The sequence below is a fragment of the Sciurus vulgaris genome (genome assembly GCF_902686455.1).
Source record: "Sciurus vulgaris genome assembly, chromosome: 8".
Classification (NCBI taxonomy): Eukaryota; Metazoa; Chordata; class Mammalia; order Rodentia; family Sciuridae; genus Sciurus; species Sciurus vulgaris.
Genome location: NC_136468.1, coordinates 124,140,755 through 124,161,471, shown reverse-complemented (window position 1 = coordinate 124,161,471; position 20,717 = coordinate 124,140,755). Strand labels below are relative to the sequence as shown.

The window sequence follows — 20,717 nt, the reverse complement described above, 5'->3', positions numbered from 1 at the left end:
AGGAGAGGGCAGTACTAGGAGGATGGAGAACCAGATGACTGTTTCCAAAGCAACCAAGACAGGAAAGCAGAGACAAGAGGGATCTCTGAATGAAAGAACACAGGGAAAATTTTCTGCTATAAAGGCCACCCTGGCTCAACTCCATCTACCCCTCATGCAAGTACTGCAAGGCAAATCATGCTTAGATCAGCCTAACAAATACATATTGAGCACCTCGTACCCAACTTGAGAACAGGGCATGGGAGGACATCACAGCCCTGGTGTGCCAAGTGGGCCTCCAGACACCCACAAGACAGGTTGAGTTTTTCCTAATTGGTCCAAACAAGCTCTCATCTGAGTAAAAAGTCAAAAAGTGATGAACTCAGAGTAACATTTCATTTTACTTCCTAGAAAAGTAGGAAGAAGTGACTCAACCTAGACTGAGCCTCTGACTAACACCTGAAGGCCCAGCCCTGTGTAATTGCTCCCACACTACTGAGTCAATGAAATCTGAAACTTAAGGTACACTGCCAAACCTTCAGAAAACTTCTGGACTTCTGTAGGAAAACAAGTATCTGAAAACAATTTTAAAGAGATAGGAGTGGCTGAACATAGAGGGCAGGTAAAAAGGCCTGCACACGATGAGGACACTGAGCATCTCCAGACACCATGGCACAAAGACCCTCACACACACAAGCCTCAGGGTTACCTCAATTGCCTTTATGCAGGACCTTTTTCCTGGCAGGGAGACCAATCCAGGAAGAAGCAGCAGCAAAATAGTAAAGGGCAGAGGCAGAAGAAAACACTGCCCGAGGGGTGTTGGGAGTCACTCTGCTTTAGCTTTTGGAGGGCCCGATCTATATCTTCTTTCACTGCCTGGTGTCCTGGTCTTTCTGACCCACATTATACCAATGCTACTGCCCAGTATGCAACTTGGGTATCTGAAGAAACCCCAATGGGCTACAGGTCTGCTTTGCTTGATGAGGTGAGCCTCACCTGAAGCTGGCAGGCAGCGACCAGTGTCTCCTGCACGTTGCTCAGGCTGAGCTCTAGTTCAGAGGTGTATATGAAATGCAGGATTTGGCACATGGCATTGTAGGACACACCATGGATCAGAACCTCTTCCTGTTCCATCTCCTTCAATCCCCCAGCAAACATTCCTCTGCAAAGTGAAGAGAAAAGACCATGGTTATACCAGTCAGATACCAGTCCAAGCCACAAAGAACATTCAGAGAGGTGAATCAAGTACCCAAGAACAGGGTTGACAGGGAAGTGGGTTGTCTGGCAGTGTGCATAGTGGAATGCTGACCACTCTGTGCTCTGAGTAAACAGCACACACACAAGAGTCAGCCTATGGAAGGAGCCTGACCAAGTCCAGGCAGCCATCCTAGAAATCACTTGTCTCCCTTTCCATGGGCCCTCAGGTGTCCCATATGCACCTCATGAAGACAGGCCCATGCCTGCATGCTTTCTGCTTCATCCACTAGTCCAGTTCTCAGGTCAGAGCAGCAGCAACTCCAGAGTATGTTTGGAAAGAATGTGCTAATTAGTGGGAAACAAGTAATAAAAATAAGAGTCATTGCATTCAACATGTTTATTAAACTCCTACCAAATGCCAAGTACCATTTACAGAGAAGAAGGAATAACCATGAAGTACACTGGTAGGATTCCTATGAATAAGTTTAATGCTAGCAAAGAACAAACAAGAAAAGTTAAAAAAAAAAAAAAAAAAAAAGAGAGAGAGAGAGAGAGAAACATGGTATTTTGGATTAGGAAATGCTGGGAAGAAACTTAACAGGGCATCTGAACTGGGTTTAACTCACTGGAATGCTGAGATGGGGCAGGGTTAGACCCCTCCAAGGAACTGAGACCTAAAAGTAGGCTGGTAAAAGTAAATGCCAGGCAGCGGAGGGCATCCCAGGTGAGGAGACAGGTTCACAGGTCCTGAGGCAAGGAAAAGCTTGGTGCTTATGGCACCAAGACAGGGGGAAGTAAGTAGGAGGTGAGTCAGAACCAGGCAGGAAGGGTAACAGGCCTGGTTAACTCTAGGGCAGGGTAGACTACACACTAAAATCTGAGCATATTGAGACACTGCTGTGGGGGAATTTTACAGTATATGGCATAAACCAACAGCTTGGAAGCCTAAAACAACGGGGCTGGAGAAGGGCTAGAAGGGTGAGATCAGTCAGACAGGGGGTTCCTACCTGGGCCCTGGTCAGACTGGTATGGCTCCAGTCACAGCTGAGAGCTCTACTGGGGTACAGCAGAGATTCTTCTGACAGACTGATTCCAGGAAGTTCAGGGAGGACTCAGGGCCTATGCTGGGTGAAACTGCAGGGTAGATGGGGACACTCTTACCAATGTGTAAAAATTCAGGAGGAACTAGTTTAGAGAGAACAGTCATTGATTGTCCTGTGATGACATGGTCAGTGTGAGATGCCTGTGAGATAACCAAGTGAGGACACGTGATTGGGAACCGAGAGGTAAAAAGCTGGCAGCCAGGGCTGGGGTGTTTTTGTTGCTGTTGTTTTATTTGTTTTGTTTTGCTACGCTGGGGATGGGACCCAGGGCATGGTATATGTTAAGCAAGTGCTCTATTACTGAGTTACAGACCCAGCCCCGAGGTTGAAGATTTAAATATGACAGTCACAACTTGGAGATAGTAGATGGTATTTTTACGTTTTGTGTTTCAACTGGATGACATACATGGCTCAAGATTTTAAATCTACTGAAAATCTGCTGGTACCTCAGGTCCCAGTCTTCCAGTTGGTTTCCCTCCCAAGGGAACTCCCTGAGGCAGTTTGTATTTGTCATCTTAGTTTTTTTACTTAACTATACATCCTATAAACTGATCCTATCTATATATCTAGGGTTGTACATGTAGATTAGTTCTAATCTTCCTGCCTTTTCATATAATGGATATTATGTGAAATCACCCCACAACATTCTGCATCTATGTATGCCACGATTAACCAACAAAAAAGTAGCTGCTGGGACATATAATCACTTTGCTCTTCTTACATCATTCCCTAAAGCAGGGCCAGGTGTCTTCCCATAGTCTAAGAAGACACCAGCTCTAGCTCTGCTACAGTGAGGGAAAATTCTTATAATGAATGGGACAGAAAACTCTTATCATGTGTGTAAGAATCATTTTTAAAAAATTTTTCTGAATAGTAAGAATTTATGCCAATTTTCTACTAGTTGAATTTTCCCCCTACCTTTTAATTTTTGTTTTTGTGGTGCTGGGGATTGAACACAGAGCCTCATGCATCTCATGCTTGCTAGGCAAATGTTCATCCTAGCCCCTAACTTTTGGTTTCTGGGATCATGCTTTCTGGGATGCAAAAATTTGTCCCTTTTTTTTTTTTTTGGTAGGGTGGGTAGTATTGAGGATTCAATCAAGGGTCTGACACTTACTAGGCATGTCCTTTACCATAGTATTTTAAAACTTTTGTTTTGAAACAGGGTCTTACTAAATTGCCCAGGCTGGCATCTAACCTGCAAGCCTCAGCCTCCCTAGTGGCTGGGATTATAGGAATTTGCCCAGCTATCTTTGTATTTTGTGGTACTGGGGACTGAATCTATTAGCACTTTACCACCGAGTTATATCCCAGATTTTTATTTTTGAGACAGGGTCTCAGATGCTGAGGCTAGCCTCAAATCCTGCAATTCTCCTGCTTCTGCATTCCAAATTGCTGGGATTATAGGTGTGTCCCATCACACCTGTCTTGTTTTTAAGGTGGTCAAATGTATCATTTGCTTTCTTGTGTCTGAGTTTTACATCAAACTTAGAAGGGCTTTTTCCTTCTGAGATTATATTAGAAAACATTTCCCTATATTTTCCTCTAGTTTTTTAATTGTTGAATACGTCACACTTAGAACTGTTGATCTGACTGGGATTTATCTCAATGGTAGAGCACTTGCCTAGCATGTGAAAGGCCCCTGGATTTGAACCCAAGCACTGCAAAAACAAAAACAATTTTGGTATAAGGTATAAAGCAAGAGTCTGACTTAATGCTTTTCCATATGGCAACCCTGATGTTCCTCTGTCCCCTCCCAAGTTATGATGCCTTTTTATCATCTACAGAGTTCCTGATGTGCATGTGACATTTCCAAAATTTCTAGACTTTTTCTAAGAAAATCTTTCTCTTCACCCACCAGAAGCAGTTTCAAATACCTCAGTTTCATAATATGTCCAATATTAGGTTAGGGTTGGCCTCCTTTCATTACCTTCGCTTTCAACAATTTCTTAACTGCTGCTTGCTTTTTTTCACTTGACCTTTAGAATTAGCTTGTACAACTCCTCCCAGTAAACCCTCTTGGGAACAAACACATTAAACATCTAGATTAACATACAGAGAGCCAGCATCTTTGCAATGAACACAGTGGCCCTCTCTATGTGTTCAGTCATCCTTGGGCTCTCTTTTGAGGTCTTGCAAATCATCTTCCTACAGACCTGGCACATGCCTGGTAAGTTGATTCCCACACATTTTATTCCATGTGTAGCCAGCCTCTTGAAGCACTTCCCCATGCACTTTGTAGTGGTCTGCACTTTTCAGAACTGTGCCATTGCACGCACTTCCCTTGTCTGATTCCTCTGCCCAGCACCTCCAAGATCATGCTGGCAGAACAGATGGCAACACTGAGCACTGCCCCCTGAGGCGGTACACTGGCACTTAGACTGACAGATTTCATCATCTTAAGAAAGGATCCACTGCGTGAACCTTGTCTGGACCCTAAATGGAGGAAGGAAGGAGGAAATATAAAACATTTTAAAGACAATTAGGAAAATTTGAATATGGATTCAAATACCAGATGAAATTATGAAATGATTATAAATTTTCTTAGACTCATATGATAGGTATATCAGAATGCCCCTAGAGAGCAAAACTGAAGTATTTAGGGATAAAATGTCACACTGTCTGCAGTGTGAAATTAATTTTACAAAATGTTAATAAGTGATGAATCTAGGCCAAAAGCACTGGTGTTCAATGAACCTGTCTTTCAGCTGTTCTGTAGGATCAACATCTTTCAAGATAAAAATCAGGTAGGAAAAAAATTTCAAAAGGAAAATATATTCACTTCCTTTTTATTATTTTTTTTTTTTACCAAAAATGGATATTTCTTTATTATATACTTACTACATTTTCATAACTCAGACATGATGTCAAAATTGTTGGGCGTGCAGTATGGTGGAGCATACCTGTAATCCCAGTGACTCTGGACGCTGAGGCAGGAGTATCACAAGTTCAAGGCTAGCCTAGGCAATTTAGCAAGATCTTATGTTATAGTTTGGATATGAAGTGTCCCCCCCCAAACCTCTAGTTAATGCAGGAATATTCAGAGGTAAATGATTAGATTATGAGAGCTGTACACTAATCAGTCCATCCTAGTTTGAAGCATGGTAACTATAGTTAGATGGGGGAGGGCTAGAGCAGGTGGGTCACTGGGGCATGCCCTGGAAGGGTTCATCTTTCCTGTAGCCCTTCCCCATCTTCTCTCTCTGCTTTCTAACCCTACCATGAGCTTTCCTCCACTGGGCCATTCCCTCATGATGTGTTGCCTCAACTTAGGCTCACCTTAGGCCCAGAGCAATGAAGTTGGTCATCTATGGACTGAAACCTCTGAAACCATGAGTCCCAAATAAACTTTTCCTTCCTGTCAGGTATTTTCATCATGGCAGCACAAAAGCTGACACTCTGCTTCAGAATTAAAAAGTAGTGGAGATGAAGTTCAGGGTTCACTCCAGGTTCAAATCCCAGTACCAAAAAAAAAAAAAAAATCAGGTTAAAATAAAAATGTTTATACCTCAGGCATATTAGGATGGCCCCTAATTAAAAAACAAGCAAACCAAGAGAAAATAAGTTGGTGAGGATGTAGAGAAATTGGAACTCTTGTGCACTGTTGGTAGGACACAACTGCTACAGTAATTCCTCAAAAAATTAAAACTAGAATTACCATATAATTCAGTTAACTCACTTCTGGGGAATACAGCCAAAAGAACTGAAAGCAGAGTCTTAAAGAGATATTTATGCAGCCATGTTCATGACAGCATTATTCACGGTAGCCAAAAGGTGGAAGCATTCCCAAAATCCATGAACAGATGAATGGTTAAGCAAAATATGGCATTTCCATACCATGGAATTCATTCCATCTTAAAAAAAAGTAAGGAAACCCTGTTTCATACTACAACATGGATAGACCTTGAGGTCATTATGGTAAGCAAAATAAGACAGTCACAAAAGGATAAATACTATATGATTCCATTTATGAGGTACCTAGAGTAGTCAAATTTGAAGAAACAGGAAGTAGAATGGTGTTGTCAGGGGTTGGTGAGAGGGGATAAAGAAGAAGTAGAGCTTGATGGGTAGAGTTTCAGATTTATAACGTGAAATCTTCTGAATTTTTTTTTTTTTTACAATAATGTGAATATACTTAACACTATTGGGCTGCACAGTTAAAAATTGGAGATGATACATTTTCTGTGATGTGTGTGTGAGTGAGAGTGTGTGTGTGTGTGTGTGTGTTGTTGTTGTTGTTGTTGTTTTGTTTGTTTTTACTGGGGATTGAACCCAGGAGCATTTTACCACTGAGCTAAGTCCCTAGCCCTTTTTATTTTAAGACAGGGTCTCACCAAATTTTTTTATTTTAAGACAGGGTCTCACTAAATTGCTGAGGCTGATCTCAAACTTGCAATCCTCCTGCCTTAGCCTCTCAAGTCTCTGGGCATGCACCCACCATGCCCAGTGTGTGTGTTTGTAAAATCACAATTTAAAAAAGGATGTTCAAGGACTAGGGATGTAACTCAGTGGTAGAACACTTGCCTAGCATATGCAAGGCCCTGAGTTTGATCCCCAGCAATGATGAAAAGATATTTACCAAGTACCCAGTAGCTAGTAACCAACCAAAAAAGTAGGGGATATGAACACCACAGAACGATCTGCAGCAGAAAGAATGAAGCCACCTCTACTGTTGGTACTTGGAATTTCCAGGATGTCCCAAACCACAGAACCCTAACCCAGTGTGCTACTTCTGAGGTAACGGGGGGGAGAAAATTTCCTGCAATGGCTCATTTTGGTCCTAACCCTCATCCAACACCTTGAAGACAGGAATATTCAGAATTCAGGTTTTAACTGAGAAATACTGTACGTGCTAGGCATGTAATCCCAGCTACTTGAGAGCTGAAGTAAGAAGATTGCAAGTATCAAGGCCAGCCTCCTCAAATTACTGAGGCCCTGTCTCAAAATAAATAAATAAATAAATAAAATAGAGTAAAATGGGTGAGGAGATGTTGGGGATGTAATGTAGCTCAGTAGTAGAAAAAGAAATACTATATGTGTCACATAGGAGGGTACACAAAGTGGGATCTGGGTTAATACCTCATAATCAAATACATTAATATTTCCAAAGTAAAATACACAAGGACTGACACTAAGCAGGACAAAAAAATATATATCAGCCTCATAACAGTTCACGGTAGGTTTTGTGGTTTAATGAATTTGGGCCAAACTTATTTTTAAACAGTAGTCAATTTCAGAACTTTTTGGGTTTTAAAATCATGTACTGGCGTTTGCAAAAAGAAAGTGTATGGATGTTAAAAGAGACAACACGTGGATATATAAAAACATTTAAAAACAAGCTATAGGCCAGGGGTGTAGCACAGTAGCAGAGTGCTTGCCTAGCATGTGCAAGGCCCTGGATTCAATTCCCAATACCCCTCAACACATATACAAAAAGAAGTATTTTGCTCAATAATTCCTAAAACTAAAGAGTAGGGGAGGATGAACTACCACCAAGCCTAGAAGACAAAAATCATCAAACAGAATCAGAGGTGGAACAGAATGACCATGGAACAACTGGGGTGTGAATCCCACTGTCTCAGTTGGAAGCCCTTCCTCCTTCTGAGCTTCATTCCCACCAGCAGGAAAGGAGGGTAGTGGCACCCAACTCCTTAGGGTATAGAGTCATGCAGATAAGAGAAGAAATGAAATACAGAAATGTATTTGTTTAAGTCATAGGTACTGTTTGGCTCTCTATGTGACAACCACTTGTGATGGTTATTTTAGGTGTCAATTTTGCTAGATCAAGGAATATCTAGAAACTGAAAAAGCATTATTTTTAGTACCTCCAGAAGAAGAGTGATGTGAGTTGCTGGACTGAATGAAGAAAATCAGCTGGGGCCCACACAGAACAAATATAGCAGAGAAAGGGTGATCTCCCTTATCTGAAGTTGGCACTCTCTTGTCTCCTGCCCTTGGACATCAGAACTCTGGGTTCCCTGGCCTTTGGATTTCAGGTCTTAAATCAATGGTTCTCTTGGGTTCTCAAGCCTTTACCCTTAGAATGAGAATTATACCATCAATTCTAATTCTGAAGTTTTCAGACCAGGATTGAGCCATGCTACTAGCATCCCAAGGTCTCCAGCTTGTAGAAAGTCTTTTCATGAGACTTCTTAGCTACCATAATCACATGAATCAATTCTAATAAGTCTCCTCTCATATCTGTAGAACCATGACTAATAAATGTTAGGCACTCATAGGAATAAGAGACAGATTCCAGTTCAGAGTGTGAGACAAGACAAGCTACTGGTACTGCCCAATGTGCTAACAGCTGACATGAGGTTATGCAGGAAGTCATGAGAAATGCTGGAGGAGCCATAGAGTCCACTGGAAGGGCCAAAGGCTGACACTTGAGGAAGAGAGGTGTGAGCCAGAAGCACTGGGGTGCCACAGAAAGGATAACTCTAAACATTATGTAGCTGTGTAGACAATGTGTATACAGTAATAATCACCCAGCTTTGGGCTTTAACACCTACACTGTGCCAAAAGAGTGACCAGGGTTCATGGACCCTTCAGGTAGCATTATGATAATGAGGGGAGTACTAAAAGACTTCAGAGTAAGGTGTCATGATGTCTTTTTTAATGTAAGCTGGGTATGGTAGTGCTTGCCTCTAATCCCAGCAATTTGGGAGGCTAAGGCAGGTGGATTACAAGTTCAAAGTCAGTCTCAGCAACTTAGCAAGGCCCTAAACAACTTAGTGAGACCCTGTCTCAAAATACAAATAAATAAATACATAAAAAAGGGCTGGCTATAGCTCAGTGGTAACTATGTCCAATACAGGGGGGAAAAAAAAAAGTGTGTTTACCTGGGTACAGTGGCACATGCCTGTAATCCCAGCTGCTCAGAAGACTGAGGCAGGAGGATTACAAATTTGAGGCCAGGCTGGGCAACTTAGCAAGACCCTATCTCAAAATTAAAAGGGCTGGAAATATAGCTCAGTGGTAGAATACTTGCTTAGCATGCAGAAGGCCTTGGGTTCAATTACAGGAGGCACTAGGTTTAATTCCTACTGCCTAAAAAAAGTATGCCTATGTAAAGACAGGAAAGCAATGTGGCAAAGTGTTAACTGACATGTATTGAGAGGTCCATCATATTATTCTTTTAACTTTTCCTCAAAACAGTTTTCAAGTGTTTTGAAAGAAAATGATGGAGATAGGGTTGGAAACCAGAGTAAAGTAAAAAGCAAATCTGTTTTACCCCAAGATACTGTACTTGAAACAGAAGATTAATTTTATGAAATGCAACATTATAAGTTAATCCACAGATGACTATCTTGAATAAAGAGAACATGACCAACAGTTGGGACAGCTGAAAGAACAAACTTTGAGGCTTCTTCTATATCACACTTGTTGACTGAGTCTCCATACAAGCAATGAAATGGCTCTGAGGTGAACAGGAGACACTGTCAATGTCAGGATGCATGCCTACTAAAGCCAGGATCACCTGTATTATTGTCCTTGTAAAAACAGGTATAGGCTACTTACCTGAAATAATCACAGGACGCAGCCAGCAGGATGCGATGGGCCTCAATGTGTCTCCCCTCTACCACCAGGACGACATCGAAGAGGATCCCACTGTCCCGGAGAGCCAGCAGCCCCCGGAGCAGGGCTTGAGAGTGCTGCGTGCTCCGGTAGGTGTTGTTGATGCAGTGTGAGTGGGAGGGCTGTGTGGGCAACTTGCACAGTTGGGTGAATTCCTGCTCCTCGGCCATCCTGATAGCCACACCAACCCTCAAAACTGCGGCCTGTCTGCTGGCAAGACAGAGGGGACGGGGTGTAAGCAGGCAAGTGGAACCCCTGCCATACATTAACAGGCCAGTTCTGTACCTGAGGTACCTGCTATTCATCCTGCTCCTGTGCCTCCCTCACTTGGATCTTCCCTATGATCCCAAGCCCTCTAATTCCCTGTCCCCTCCCAATTCTTGTCCAATTTTGCCTTCTCCCTGATGACCTGTGTTCCTTCATCCCCAAAGTTCTTCATCTCATTTTGTCTCCTTCAGTACTGCGGCAATACAGAAGGGTTTTGGGAAACATGGGTAAAAAGTTTCCCAAACCTGCGTGAGTCCCACCCCACCAAAGACTTGTGACATGGCCACCCTGAGCCTCAGGTTCCTCAACTATAAAAGGGGAGATAAAAGTACCCACCCTGGGTCTGGGAATGTTAGGTCAATGGTAGAGCACTTGCTTAGCATGCATGTGTGAGGTCTTAAAACTTGATCCCCAGAACTGCCAAAAACAGGCAAGGCCTGAGTGGTGGATGGTCCGAAGACCCAAATACAGTGTCTCAACATTAGAAACCCTTTCCTGGGAGGTGGGGACCAAGATACCATTTCCAGGACTTGCCTTCTTTTACCAAGAGTCTAAAAGGTCAAGCACAGTAACTTGGACTAGAATGGCGCATTAGAGAACTTCCACAATACATTTTAAATTTGAGCTTACCTTCCAATAATTGAGTTGACATCCTCAAAACCTACAAATTGATTTGAACGAGAGTCTCAGAAACCCAACTAGGAAAACGAACCTTTTGCAAATACACTTGCCATACAGACTCCAACAAAACTAGAAATGACTATGGACAGCCAGCTGCTCCAGGCCAAGGAATAAGTGGTCTGCACGGTGAGGTACAGCAAAGCTACATGGTCTCTAGGCTACAAAATGGCCAATCAGTCACAAGGTCATGAACATTTGCTCTTTCTACCTCAAGCTACCCCACTTTCCCCTCTCCAAAATATGCATCTTCTCCAATTCCAATTCCCTGCTATATCTTTTTTTTTTTTTTTTTTTTTTTTTCCAGTGCTGGGGATTAAACGCAGGGCCTCATACATGCTAGGTCAGCAATCTACCAAAGTAGCTATATCCCCAGTCCCTCTACTATATCTTTAAAAGCAAAAATGAAAAACAGATTCTAAAACTGGTCAAAGAGGTTTCCTTACTCACTACTGACACCTAGAAGCACACACCTCCCTGTTACCTACCTCCTCCTCCTCCTCCTCCTCCTGGACTTGTGTGCTCTGGATGCCCTACTGCCTCCCATTAGACACACTCAATTCTCCAGTCTGCATCCTGAATTTAGGACTTCTACCCACCCCCACCCCATAATTTACTCCTTCCTCCCACCCTGGACTGGCTCATCTTTCTCACCAAGGCCCAGAGAAGGTCAAAGCTGAGGCATATTCTTAATGATTCCTCTGGCTTGCAGGTCTCTCCTACCTGAAACTTTGCCCTATGGCAATTTCCCTTTTCCTGATTTCTTTCTTTCATCTCACAAACCCTGCTCTAGCCCACCCTTTTCCCCAGAACCTACATTCCCAATCACACCTCCACCTCAGTGCCTAATCCAGCCAGAAGTCCTCTCAACAGGTCTATTTTTGTCACTGGTACAGTTACTGTTTCCATATGGAAAACCTCATGGTCTCAATAACCTCTCTTTTAAGTCTTGTTCCTTATCAGACACTAAGGTTGATTTTTTTCTCCTTTCTTCTGTCTCAAAGAGATACCCTCTTATTCCTTCACAGCCCCTACTCAGGGTCAGATCACAGGATGATGCCCCAACTGGTTTCCCTATCTCTTGCCTCATCCTCCCCAGGCTCCTCTGTCCAGGCCACAAGAACGTACCAAAATGCCCTGAGTGTACCATCTGACTTCTCAAGTGATGGTTCCCCACTGCCTTCAACATAAGGTTCCCTGTGACTTGGTTCAAAATCCTTCTTCAGGTCTTCCTTCCCTTGCCTGTATCTGATCCTTACACCAAAAGAGACACCTGTCATCTTCTGAACACTTTCAGTCTCTCTCCTAGGCCCCTCATAATCCTGTATTGGTCATAGTCTAGCTCAATCACTTGTACCATTATTACCTTATCATGAATAAGACAAACATACCCAACCACTGAAACCTGTTTTACCTACCCACCATTAGGAGATTTAGGTTTCTGAAGGGATCTGTCTCACAGGCATCTCAAAGTGCCTGTGGACATACCTGCTAACCACAGACTCTGGGCACTTGGCTCCTATTTGCAAACCTTAACTTCCTCCTCACAAACACGACCACCATACACTCAAGAAACCTCCTTCTCAAGGAGTGACTATAATGAATGACTGCCTCAACAGACATCAAGCTCCCAGACAGGGTTGCCATACTTTGAGTGCAGGAGTCCATTTTCCCTCTTAGGATACATGGAGCTACTCCCTAAACACCCACTGTAAAAACAAGCACAGTGAAAAAAAAAAAAAAAAGACTTCCTTGGGCAGACAAAGCATGTTTATGGAGCACAATTAAAGGAACTCAGCTAGGTGCTGAGCGGAGAGTGAAGACAAAAGAACCAACTCCTTGCTATGAAGGAGTACAGCCCAAAGTGCAACAACATTCAAGACCAAGTATTTGAAGCAAGCATTAGCCATAAACATCATCTTCAGGAGAACAGGTGTTGGGGCACAAAGATTCAACAGAACCATAGCCAACAGCTAAGACGAGCAAATTAGAACTTAAGATACAGTTACCAAAGTTGTAAAATCTCAAGGTCATGCAGAGAGAAAACAGTAAATTGCAAAATCAGTATAGTACAATTTGGTTTACAAAATGCTTGAAGACATACAAAATGATACTATCCAATATTGCTTATAGATAGACAGTATGACATAAAACACTATAAACACATTTATAAGGACAAGAGCCAGGCATGGTAGCACATGCCTGTAATCCCAGTGGCTTGGGAGGCTGAGGCAGGAGGATCGTGAGTTCAAAGCCAGTCTCTGCAAGTTAGCGAGGCTCTAAGCAACTTAGTTAGACCTTGTCTCTAAATAAAATACTAAAAGAGCTGGGGATGTGGCTCAGTGGTTGAGTGCCCCTGTTTTCAATCACCAGTAACAAAAAAACAAGAAACATCAAATTTAGGGTCACCATTATTCTTCAGGAAGAAAAAAGGAAATGTTTTGCTTCTTAAAAAAAAAAAAAAAAAAAGACAAAACATTAGAATTTGACAAAAATATTATTCTTGCTATGTACTTTCCTGTTTGAAACACTTAATAGTGAAATTCTCAAATATACTTTTGAATACCTTAATACACTGACATGGTTCAAATTCAAAAGGCCCTTCCACCTATGAACCGACCAGATCCCCTTTCAGAGGAACCTACTATTTGACTTTCCTGCATACCCTTCTACAAGGCACCTGTGGAGTCTCAGGTTAATCTGCAAAACTATAAGATTCCCTTTCCATTAGCTTTTGTATATACCTTCATAAACCTCTCACAGTCCACTGTATGGATAAACATGTTTGGTCTAATTTTTTTTTTTTTTTTTTTTTTTTGCAGTAAGGGTGATGAAACCCAGGACCTCATATACACTAGGCAAGTGCTCTACCTATGAACTACATCCTCAAGCCCTGCCCCACTTCCCGACCCTTTTTTTTTTTTTTTTTTTTTTTTTTTTTTTTTTTTTTAAAGACAGGCTCTCAATGCATTGCTGAAGCTGACAATTCTCCTGCCTGTCTCTCCAGTAGCTGGGATTACCAGCGTGGGCCACCATGCTGAGTTGATAAACAAGTTTTATTTGACCAATCCTAGTAAAACATCTGGGTTTCCTCCCATTGTTTGCTATTGCAAACAGGTGTGCATTGAGTCATTTAGATGTGTCATACATGCAGCAGATATCTGAGGAAAATTTCCTAGATATAAAACTGCTGGGTCATTTTATTTTTAGAGTATACTTGTCATTTTAACAAACATTGCCAAATTGTCCTCCATAGAGGTTGTACCAATTTATTCTCCCCACCAGCAAAGAATGAAACCCGATTCAGGCCACTGTCTAGTCTACCAAAAATGTTCCTTTTACATCTTTGCTGATTTAAATAAAATAAAATAAAAAACAGAAATTCTGACTATAACCACATTTCTGAAATTGATAATATTCAAAAAGTAAAGAATTAGGGGGATTGGGGATATAGATCAGCTGGTAGAGTGCTTGCCTCACATACATAAAGCCCTGGGTTCAATCCCTAGCACTTCCTGCAAAAAAAAAAAAAAAAAAAAAAAAAAAAAAGGAATTAGGGGGCTAGGGCTGTAACTAAGTGGTAGAGCACTTGCCTAGCACATGATCCCCAGCACCACATAAAAATAAATTAAGGTATTGTGTCCATCTACAACTGAAAAAAATATTTAAAATAAAAGAATTAGGCTGGAGTTGTGGCTCAGTGGAAGAGCACTTGCCTAGCAGGTGTGAGGCACTGGGTTCGATCCTCAGCACCACATAAAAATAAATGAATTTTAAAAAAAAGGTCTAGCAACATCTAAGAAATTTTTTTAAATTAAAAAAAAAAAAAAAAGAATTAGGTGGAGCTGGGCATGGTGGTACATACCTGTAATCCCAGTGGCTCAAGAAGGCTGAGGTAGGAGGACAGCAATTTCAAATCCAGCCTCAGCAATTTAAGGAGACCCTCTCTAAAAATAAAAAGGGCTGGGAATTTGGCTCAATGGTTAAGCACCCCTGGGTTCAATATCTGGTACAAAAAAAAAAATTAGTGGAAATGTGACACATTCTTTGTTAAACATTTATGATGTTTTTCTATATAAATAAATGTTCTTGAAGATGGGTGTGGTGGTGCATGCTTATAATCACAGCTACTAGGGAGGCTGAGGTGGGAGGATGATGAGTTAGAAGCCAGCCTGAGCAACTTAGCCAGACCCTGTCTCAAAACGAAATGTGTGTCTGTCTGTCCTGAGGATGGAGCTCCGTGGGTACAGCACTTGCCTTGCATGTCTGAGGTCCTGGGTTCAATCCCCAGTACCAAACTGGTCTTGATGAGGGGACTCCTTGAAACTCAGTCACTGGCATCAATCTCACCCTTTCCATTTAACAGAGGGTTACCCTACCCTGAAGCCCTCCACTCATCCCATTCCCATAACATTCCCAATTCTAGTCATCCCAAGCAAGGTTCCTCCATTTCATGCTGTTCAAAGCTTTAGGGGGAAGTAGAAAGGAAACTAGAAAGTCCCAAACAGGTACAAACTGAAGGACATACAATTAATTTTCATTAACTTATGGATGACAGAGCCAAAAGCATTTCAGAGGAATTTTCAACCTAATTCCAAACACCATTTACTGAGTAGACATCCTCAGTCTTCTGTACGGCCCCAAAACAAGCAGTGTCTGCCCTCAACAAACCCCAATCCTTGGCAGTATGAAGCAAATCTGCAACAAAGGCAAAGTGGACAGGTTGCAGAGAACAGAGAAGGGAGTGGGTTCTAATCTCCAGAGGGGAAGCTTTCAAACTGGTGCCCACTTGTGCTTTGGAATGAGTTTCCCAGAGTGAAAACTTGGAGCATCCCAGTGCTCCAGGCCCAGCCCCACAGAGAAGGCCTTAACTGAGGGGGCCCCTCGGGGAGGAGCCCAGGGCATAAGGTGGTAGCATCCAAGTTGCGCAGGCCCAGGTCCATTTCGTCCCCCCTCCCGCCCACTATCTAAAATAGTGGGACCCGGCGATCATGCACAGACAGCGCGATCTCCGGCTCTCAGGAAATTCCACGAGCTAGGGAGGACAGGCACCCGCGGCTGCAGCCCCTGCCCCCAGTCCAGGACGCGCGGCTGAAGAAATGAGGCCTGGCAAACCTAGGTCACACCAGGTGGATCGCCCGGGCCGGGACCTGTCTGCCTGTTGCAAGTCCAGGTCCGTGCAGCGCCGAGGGTCGCGGCTGAGGAAGGCCACACTCGGACTCGCTGTGGGAGACAGGGCTGGTCAGCAGACTAGAAGGCCAGACGGCCTGCAGCCGCGCTGAGGCCACGATCCTCAGCCAGCAAAGAGCCAGCTCTCAACCTCTCGGCGCCCGGGGGTCCCGCCCGCCGCGCCCCCGCCACGTCAGGCCGCGGGCTCGCCTCAGGCCGCCGACCCCGCGCCTCCGGCCGCGCCCGCCCTCACATCCCCGCGCCGTTCGTTCGACCCTGCCCTGCGCGGGTAGCCCACAGCCCATGCTCCCCACAGCCTGCCCGCCCGGCCCGCACGGCCCACGCCTCGCAGCTGACCTGGTGCCGCCGCAAGCTGAGGCCGCACTCTTAGGAGGCGGGAAGCGGGGAGGGGCCTTGGTCGTCACGTGGTTCCTCAGCGCAGGCGCAGTGCAGTGCGGTCGGAGGCCTGGGGCAGTAGGCTGAGGCGGGGGAGTTACTCTGCAGCTGGCTGCCGGAAGGGGGTGCCGGCCAAGGCCACACTGCAGCCCGGGTGCCTCTCTGTTGCTCTTCGAAAAGGGCCGCAAATGCGGAGGTGGCCTCTGCCGCTGACACTGCTTTTGGCACTTGGTGGAGCGGAACAAGTGAATGAAGGAACAAACGCCTATTGGCGGGGTCACGCGGTGTAAAACCATTTCCTCTTCTCTTCCCACCCTCCCTCCCTCACTCTGTGACTCCTACACTCCCTCTGTCCCTCATATTCATCCATTATTCCCTCCTTCACTTACTTTATCCTCCCTCCCTCCCTGACTCACTCATTCCGTCTTTCTTTATTTTATTTTCCTCACTTATTTCTCCCCTCCTCCTTTCGCTTATTCCATCCTTCACTCTTTCACTTCCTCATTTCCTCCCTCTCATTCTCGCCTTCCCTCACTCATACGTGTATCTGTCTCTCTCCCTCTCTCTCTCTCTCTCTCACACACACACACACGATGGTGTCTCGTTATGTTGCCCAGCTGCCCAGGCTGATCTGGTACTCCTGGGCTAAAGGGATGCTCCTACCTCAGCCTCCAGAGTAACTGGGACTACAGGCGCGTTCCGCCGCGCCAGCACACTTCTCTTAAAGTAGATAAAGCCTCTGAAGGTCGCACGCCCCCTGCTGGGTATGTGGGAAATTGACAAAGCCAGTTTGAACAGGTGTTGATTTTCTTGCTTTCCAAGATTCTGGAGTAAATGCCCTTCTCAATCCTAAAGCCTGCCCCCAGCCATTCTGAGGAGCCTGTTGGCATTCATTTTTCTTTCTTTACTTTACTTTTTAAAGCAATGTAATTCTGTATTGGGGATGACTAGATTTCAGCTGCTTTTGCAGTAAAAACAAAAAGTATCTACCTGGGCATCATGATGCAACCTGTAATCCCAGTGACTTGGGAAGCTGAAATAGGAGAATTGCAAGTTCGAGACCAGCCAGGGCAACCCAGAAAAACAAGTTGCAGAGGTTCAGTTCATGTTTGACTGACTTAATTGCTCTGGGCCCAAGGTAAGGCAGAAGGGCATGGTGGAGGAGCGCTGTTTTGCTTATAATGGCTGGGAAGCAGAGAGTGGCATTTTTCTTTGCCTCCCCTTCAAGAGAATCCCAATCTCCAAGGTTGTCTGGCAGTGTCTGCAGACCTTTGTCATTGATATGGTCAGGTTGGATGTCCTGCACTGTGGTTCTGAGAGGGGCTGTGATGAGTAGGAGAACATTGCAGGGAGAGATGTGTGTAATGATGGCTTATAAACATTTTTTTGGGGGGGTGCTGGGGATCGAACCCAGGGCCTTGTGCTTACAAGGCAAGCACTCTACCAACTGAGCTATCTCCCCAGCCCCAATATGGCTTATGATTAAAAAGAAAGGTGAAGGGGAATGTGAAGGAGGAAGAAAATAAAGAAACACTGTGCTAGCCGAGCCCAAAGAGCTGCCTGAGGGGTCAGACAAGGGTCCAAAGATCAGAGGTGCCAAATGGGAGCCAGCTTCCTTTCAGGAAGGCTTTTTGAAGGATATGGCCTCCAGCCAGTGTTAAGGAAAGGCAGGGAGGTAAGATCCAGCAATGTGAGTGGGAGGTTGGCAGGATTTTCTGAGCCTGAAGGGAAGGCTACAGATCAGATCCTACCCCCCAGAGGCTGGACGTGACCCCAAGGGCAGTCTTCATTCAGGGCAGACAGATGCCAAGGTGGGCATCAGACACTGGACTGGACAACAAGAGGCAGGGGCTGAGCAGGGAGGCAATGGTGAAGCGGACTTCAGTAAGTCAGGGAGTCAGAATAGAGAGCAGAGCTGGCTGGAAACCTTGTGGTATGGTTTGGGTATAATTTGAGTGTACTCCAAAGTCCATTATGTAAAGACCTGCATCCCTGGGAATGGTACTGGGAGGTGCTATGGACCTTTAAGATATGGAACCTAGTGTGAGATCCTTAGGTTGGTGAGGGTATGCCTTCACAGGGGATTGTGGGACCCTGGTCTCAATCTCTCCTTGCGTCCTGGCTCAAGATATGACTGACCCCTTGCTCTGACTTGTACTTCTACCATTGCCTCTGGCATCCTTACCAGAAATCCAAATCAAGGGATTCACACAGCTTGGACTTGAACCCCCCCCAAAAAAAAAAAACATTTTTCTTTAGTAATTTGGTTGCCTCAAGTATTTAGTTGTACAAAACTGAATAATACACCTGGGAAGGAGGAGTCTCCACAGTATAGGTAAGGTGAAAAGATGAGCCCAAGAACACTGGATTCATCCTGACCCCAGGGAAGCCAGAGCAAGCGTGGACTCTAAGAAAGATGAGGGAATTTGATCAAAGGTGTTAGAAAACTGTAGGTACCATGCTAAGAACCTTCTACAATGAGGGGGTCATCAGATTGAGGGGAAATCATTGGCATATCATATGTCACAACTGGAGGTGGTACATCCAGCCAGAACAAGTATTGGGAAAAGGAGACTGGCTGCAAAAAGCTGTGGTACATGCGTATAATCTCAGCTGCTTTGGAGGTGAAGGCAGGAGAATCACAAGTTTGAGGCCAGCCTGGGCAACTTATCAAGACCCTGTCTCAAAAAAAGAGAAAGGGAGGCAGGAATATAGTTCAGTGGTAGAAAGCTTGCCTAGCATACATGAGGCCCTATGTTCAATCCCAAGCACCAAAAAAAAAAAAAAGGAGAACAAGAACTACTGAGGCATAGCATAGCAGTGGGCTGGGCATGGGGGCACAGAGAGAACAGAGGAAGAGTGATTTCAAAGACCCTGTGGAGGCTGGGGGTGTAACTCAGTGCTAGAGCACTTGTCTAGCAAGCAAAAGGCCCTGGATTCAATCCTGAGCACAAGTGGAGGGATGAAGAAGGAAAAACCCAAGGGACCAGATGTAAAAATAGATCCAAAAGAAATAGGAGAAGCCCTGGAGCTGCAATAGGGAGGTGATGTGTGGTCTGAATGTTGGTGTATCCCCAAAATTTTTATTTTAGAAATTAATCTCCAATATGACAGTTTTAAGAAGTGGGACCTTGCTAGGCACAGTGGCACATGCCTATAATCCCATCAGTTTGGGAGACTGAAGCATGGGGATCACAAGTTTGAGGCCAGCCCCAGCAACTTAGGGAGGCCATAAGCAACTTAGCACCCTGTCTCAAAAAGGCTGGAGATAGAATTCAGTGGTAAAGCATCCCTGGGTTCAAATCACTGCTACCAAAAAAAAAAAAAAAAGTGGATGTCTTTATGAAGTGATAAGGTCTTAAATATAGAACCCTCACCCCTCACAAATGAGATTAGTGCCATTTTAAAAGAAGTATGAGGGCACTCAGTCACCCCTTTCACCATGCATGGACACTCTTAAGAGGTGATATCTTTTAGGCAGAGTGAGCCCTCAACAACACTGAACCTGCTGGCACTTCACTCTTGGACTTTCCTACCTCCAGAACTGTGAGAAATAAATTTTTATCATTTAATAAATTACCTAGTTTGTGATGTTTTGTTATAGAAGCACAAATAGACTGACACAGAAATTGGAACCAAGAAGTGAAATGCTGTTCTTAAAAAATGCCTAAAATTGTAGAAGTGCAATTGTAGAGTGCAATTTTGGATATCGGTAACGGCCAGAGGCTAGAAGAGTTTGGAAGTGAATGTTAGAAAAAAGCCTGTATTGCAGTAAACTGAGCATTAAGGGCAATAATTCCTTTTAAGATCAAGTTTCCTATTTTTTTTACTTTTATTTTGAGATGGGGTTTCAGTATGTTGCCTGGGCTGGTCTAAAACTCTTAGAATCAAGCAGTCCTCCTGCCTCAGCCTCCCAAGTAGCTGGGACTACATAGTGCTCTACCACATCCAAGGAAGGATGATTCTTGTGATGACCAAGAAGAAGAAGAAGGAGGAGGAGGAGGAGGAAGAGGAGGAGGAGGAGGAGGAGGAGGAGGAGGAGGAAGAAGAAGAAGAAGAAGAAGAAGAAGAAGAAGAAGAAGGAGGAGAAGAAGAAGAAGAAGAAGAAGAAGAAGAAGAAGAAGAAGAAGAAGAGGAGGAGGAGGAGGAGGAGGAGGAGGAGGAGGAGGAGGAGGAGGAGGAGAAGGAAGGAGAAGGAGAAGAAGAAAGAAGAGGAAGAGGAAGAGGAAGAAGAAGAAGAAGGAAGAAGGAAGAAGAAGAAGAAGAAGAAGAAGAAGAAGAAGAAGAAGAAGAAGAAGAAGAGGAGGAGGAGGAGGAGGAGGAGGAGGAGGAGGAGGAGGAGGAGGA

General features: G+C 44.2%; 1 protein-coding gene across 4 annotated transcripts in view; it reads right to left on the bottom strand.

Moving 5' to 3' along the window:
* KLHL22 (kelch like family member 22) overlaps positions 1-16,598 on the bottom strand; it is a 39,011-nt gene extending 22,413 nt beyond the window's left edge. Inside the window, exons 1-3 of one of the 4 annotated variants that reach the window (XM_079152000.1) lie at positions 16,332-16,598; positions 9,804-10,070; positions 976-1,141 (exon numbers count right to left, since the gene is read on the bottom strand). In XM_079152000.1, coding sequence (XP_079008126.1) covers positions 976-1,141; positions 9,804-10,030 — 393 coding nt within the window. In that variant the 5' untranslated portion in view covers positions 10,031-10,070; positions 16,332-16,598. Of the gene's footprint in view, positions 1-975; positions 1,142-1,418; positions 1,522-2,183; positions 3,949-9,803; positions 10,071-16,331 lie in introns of those variants that run through there. The other 3 variants (XM_079152001.1, XM_079152003.1, XM_079152002.1) reach the window with 3 other exon arrangements.
* Between the last annotated feature and the right edge of the window lie 4,119 nt (positions 16,599-20,717).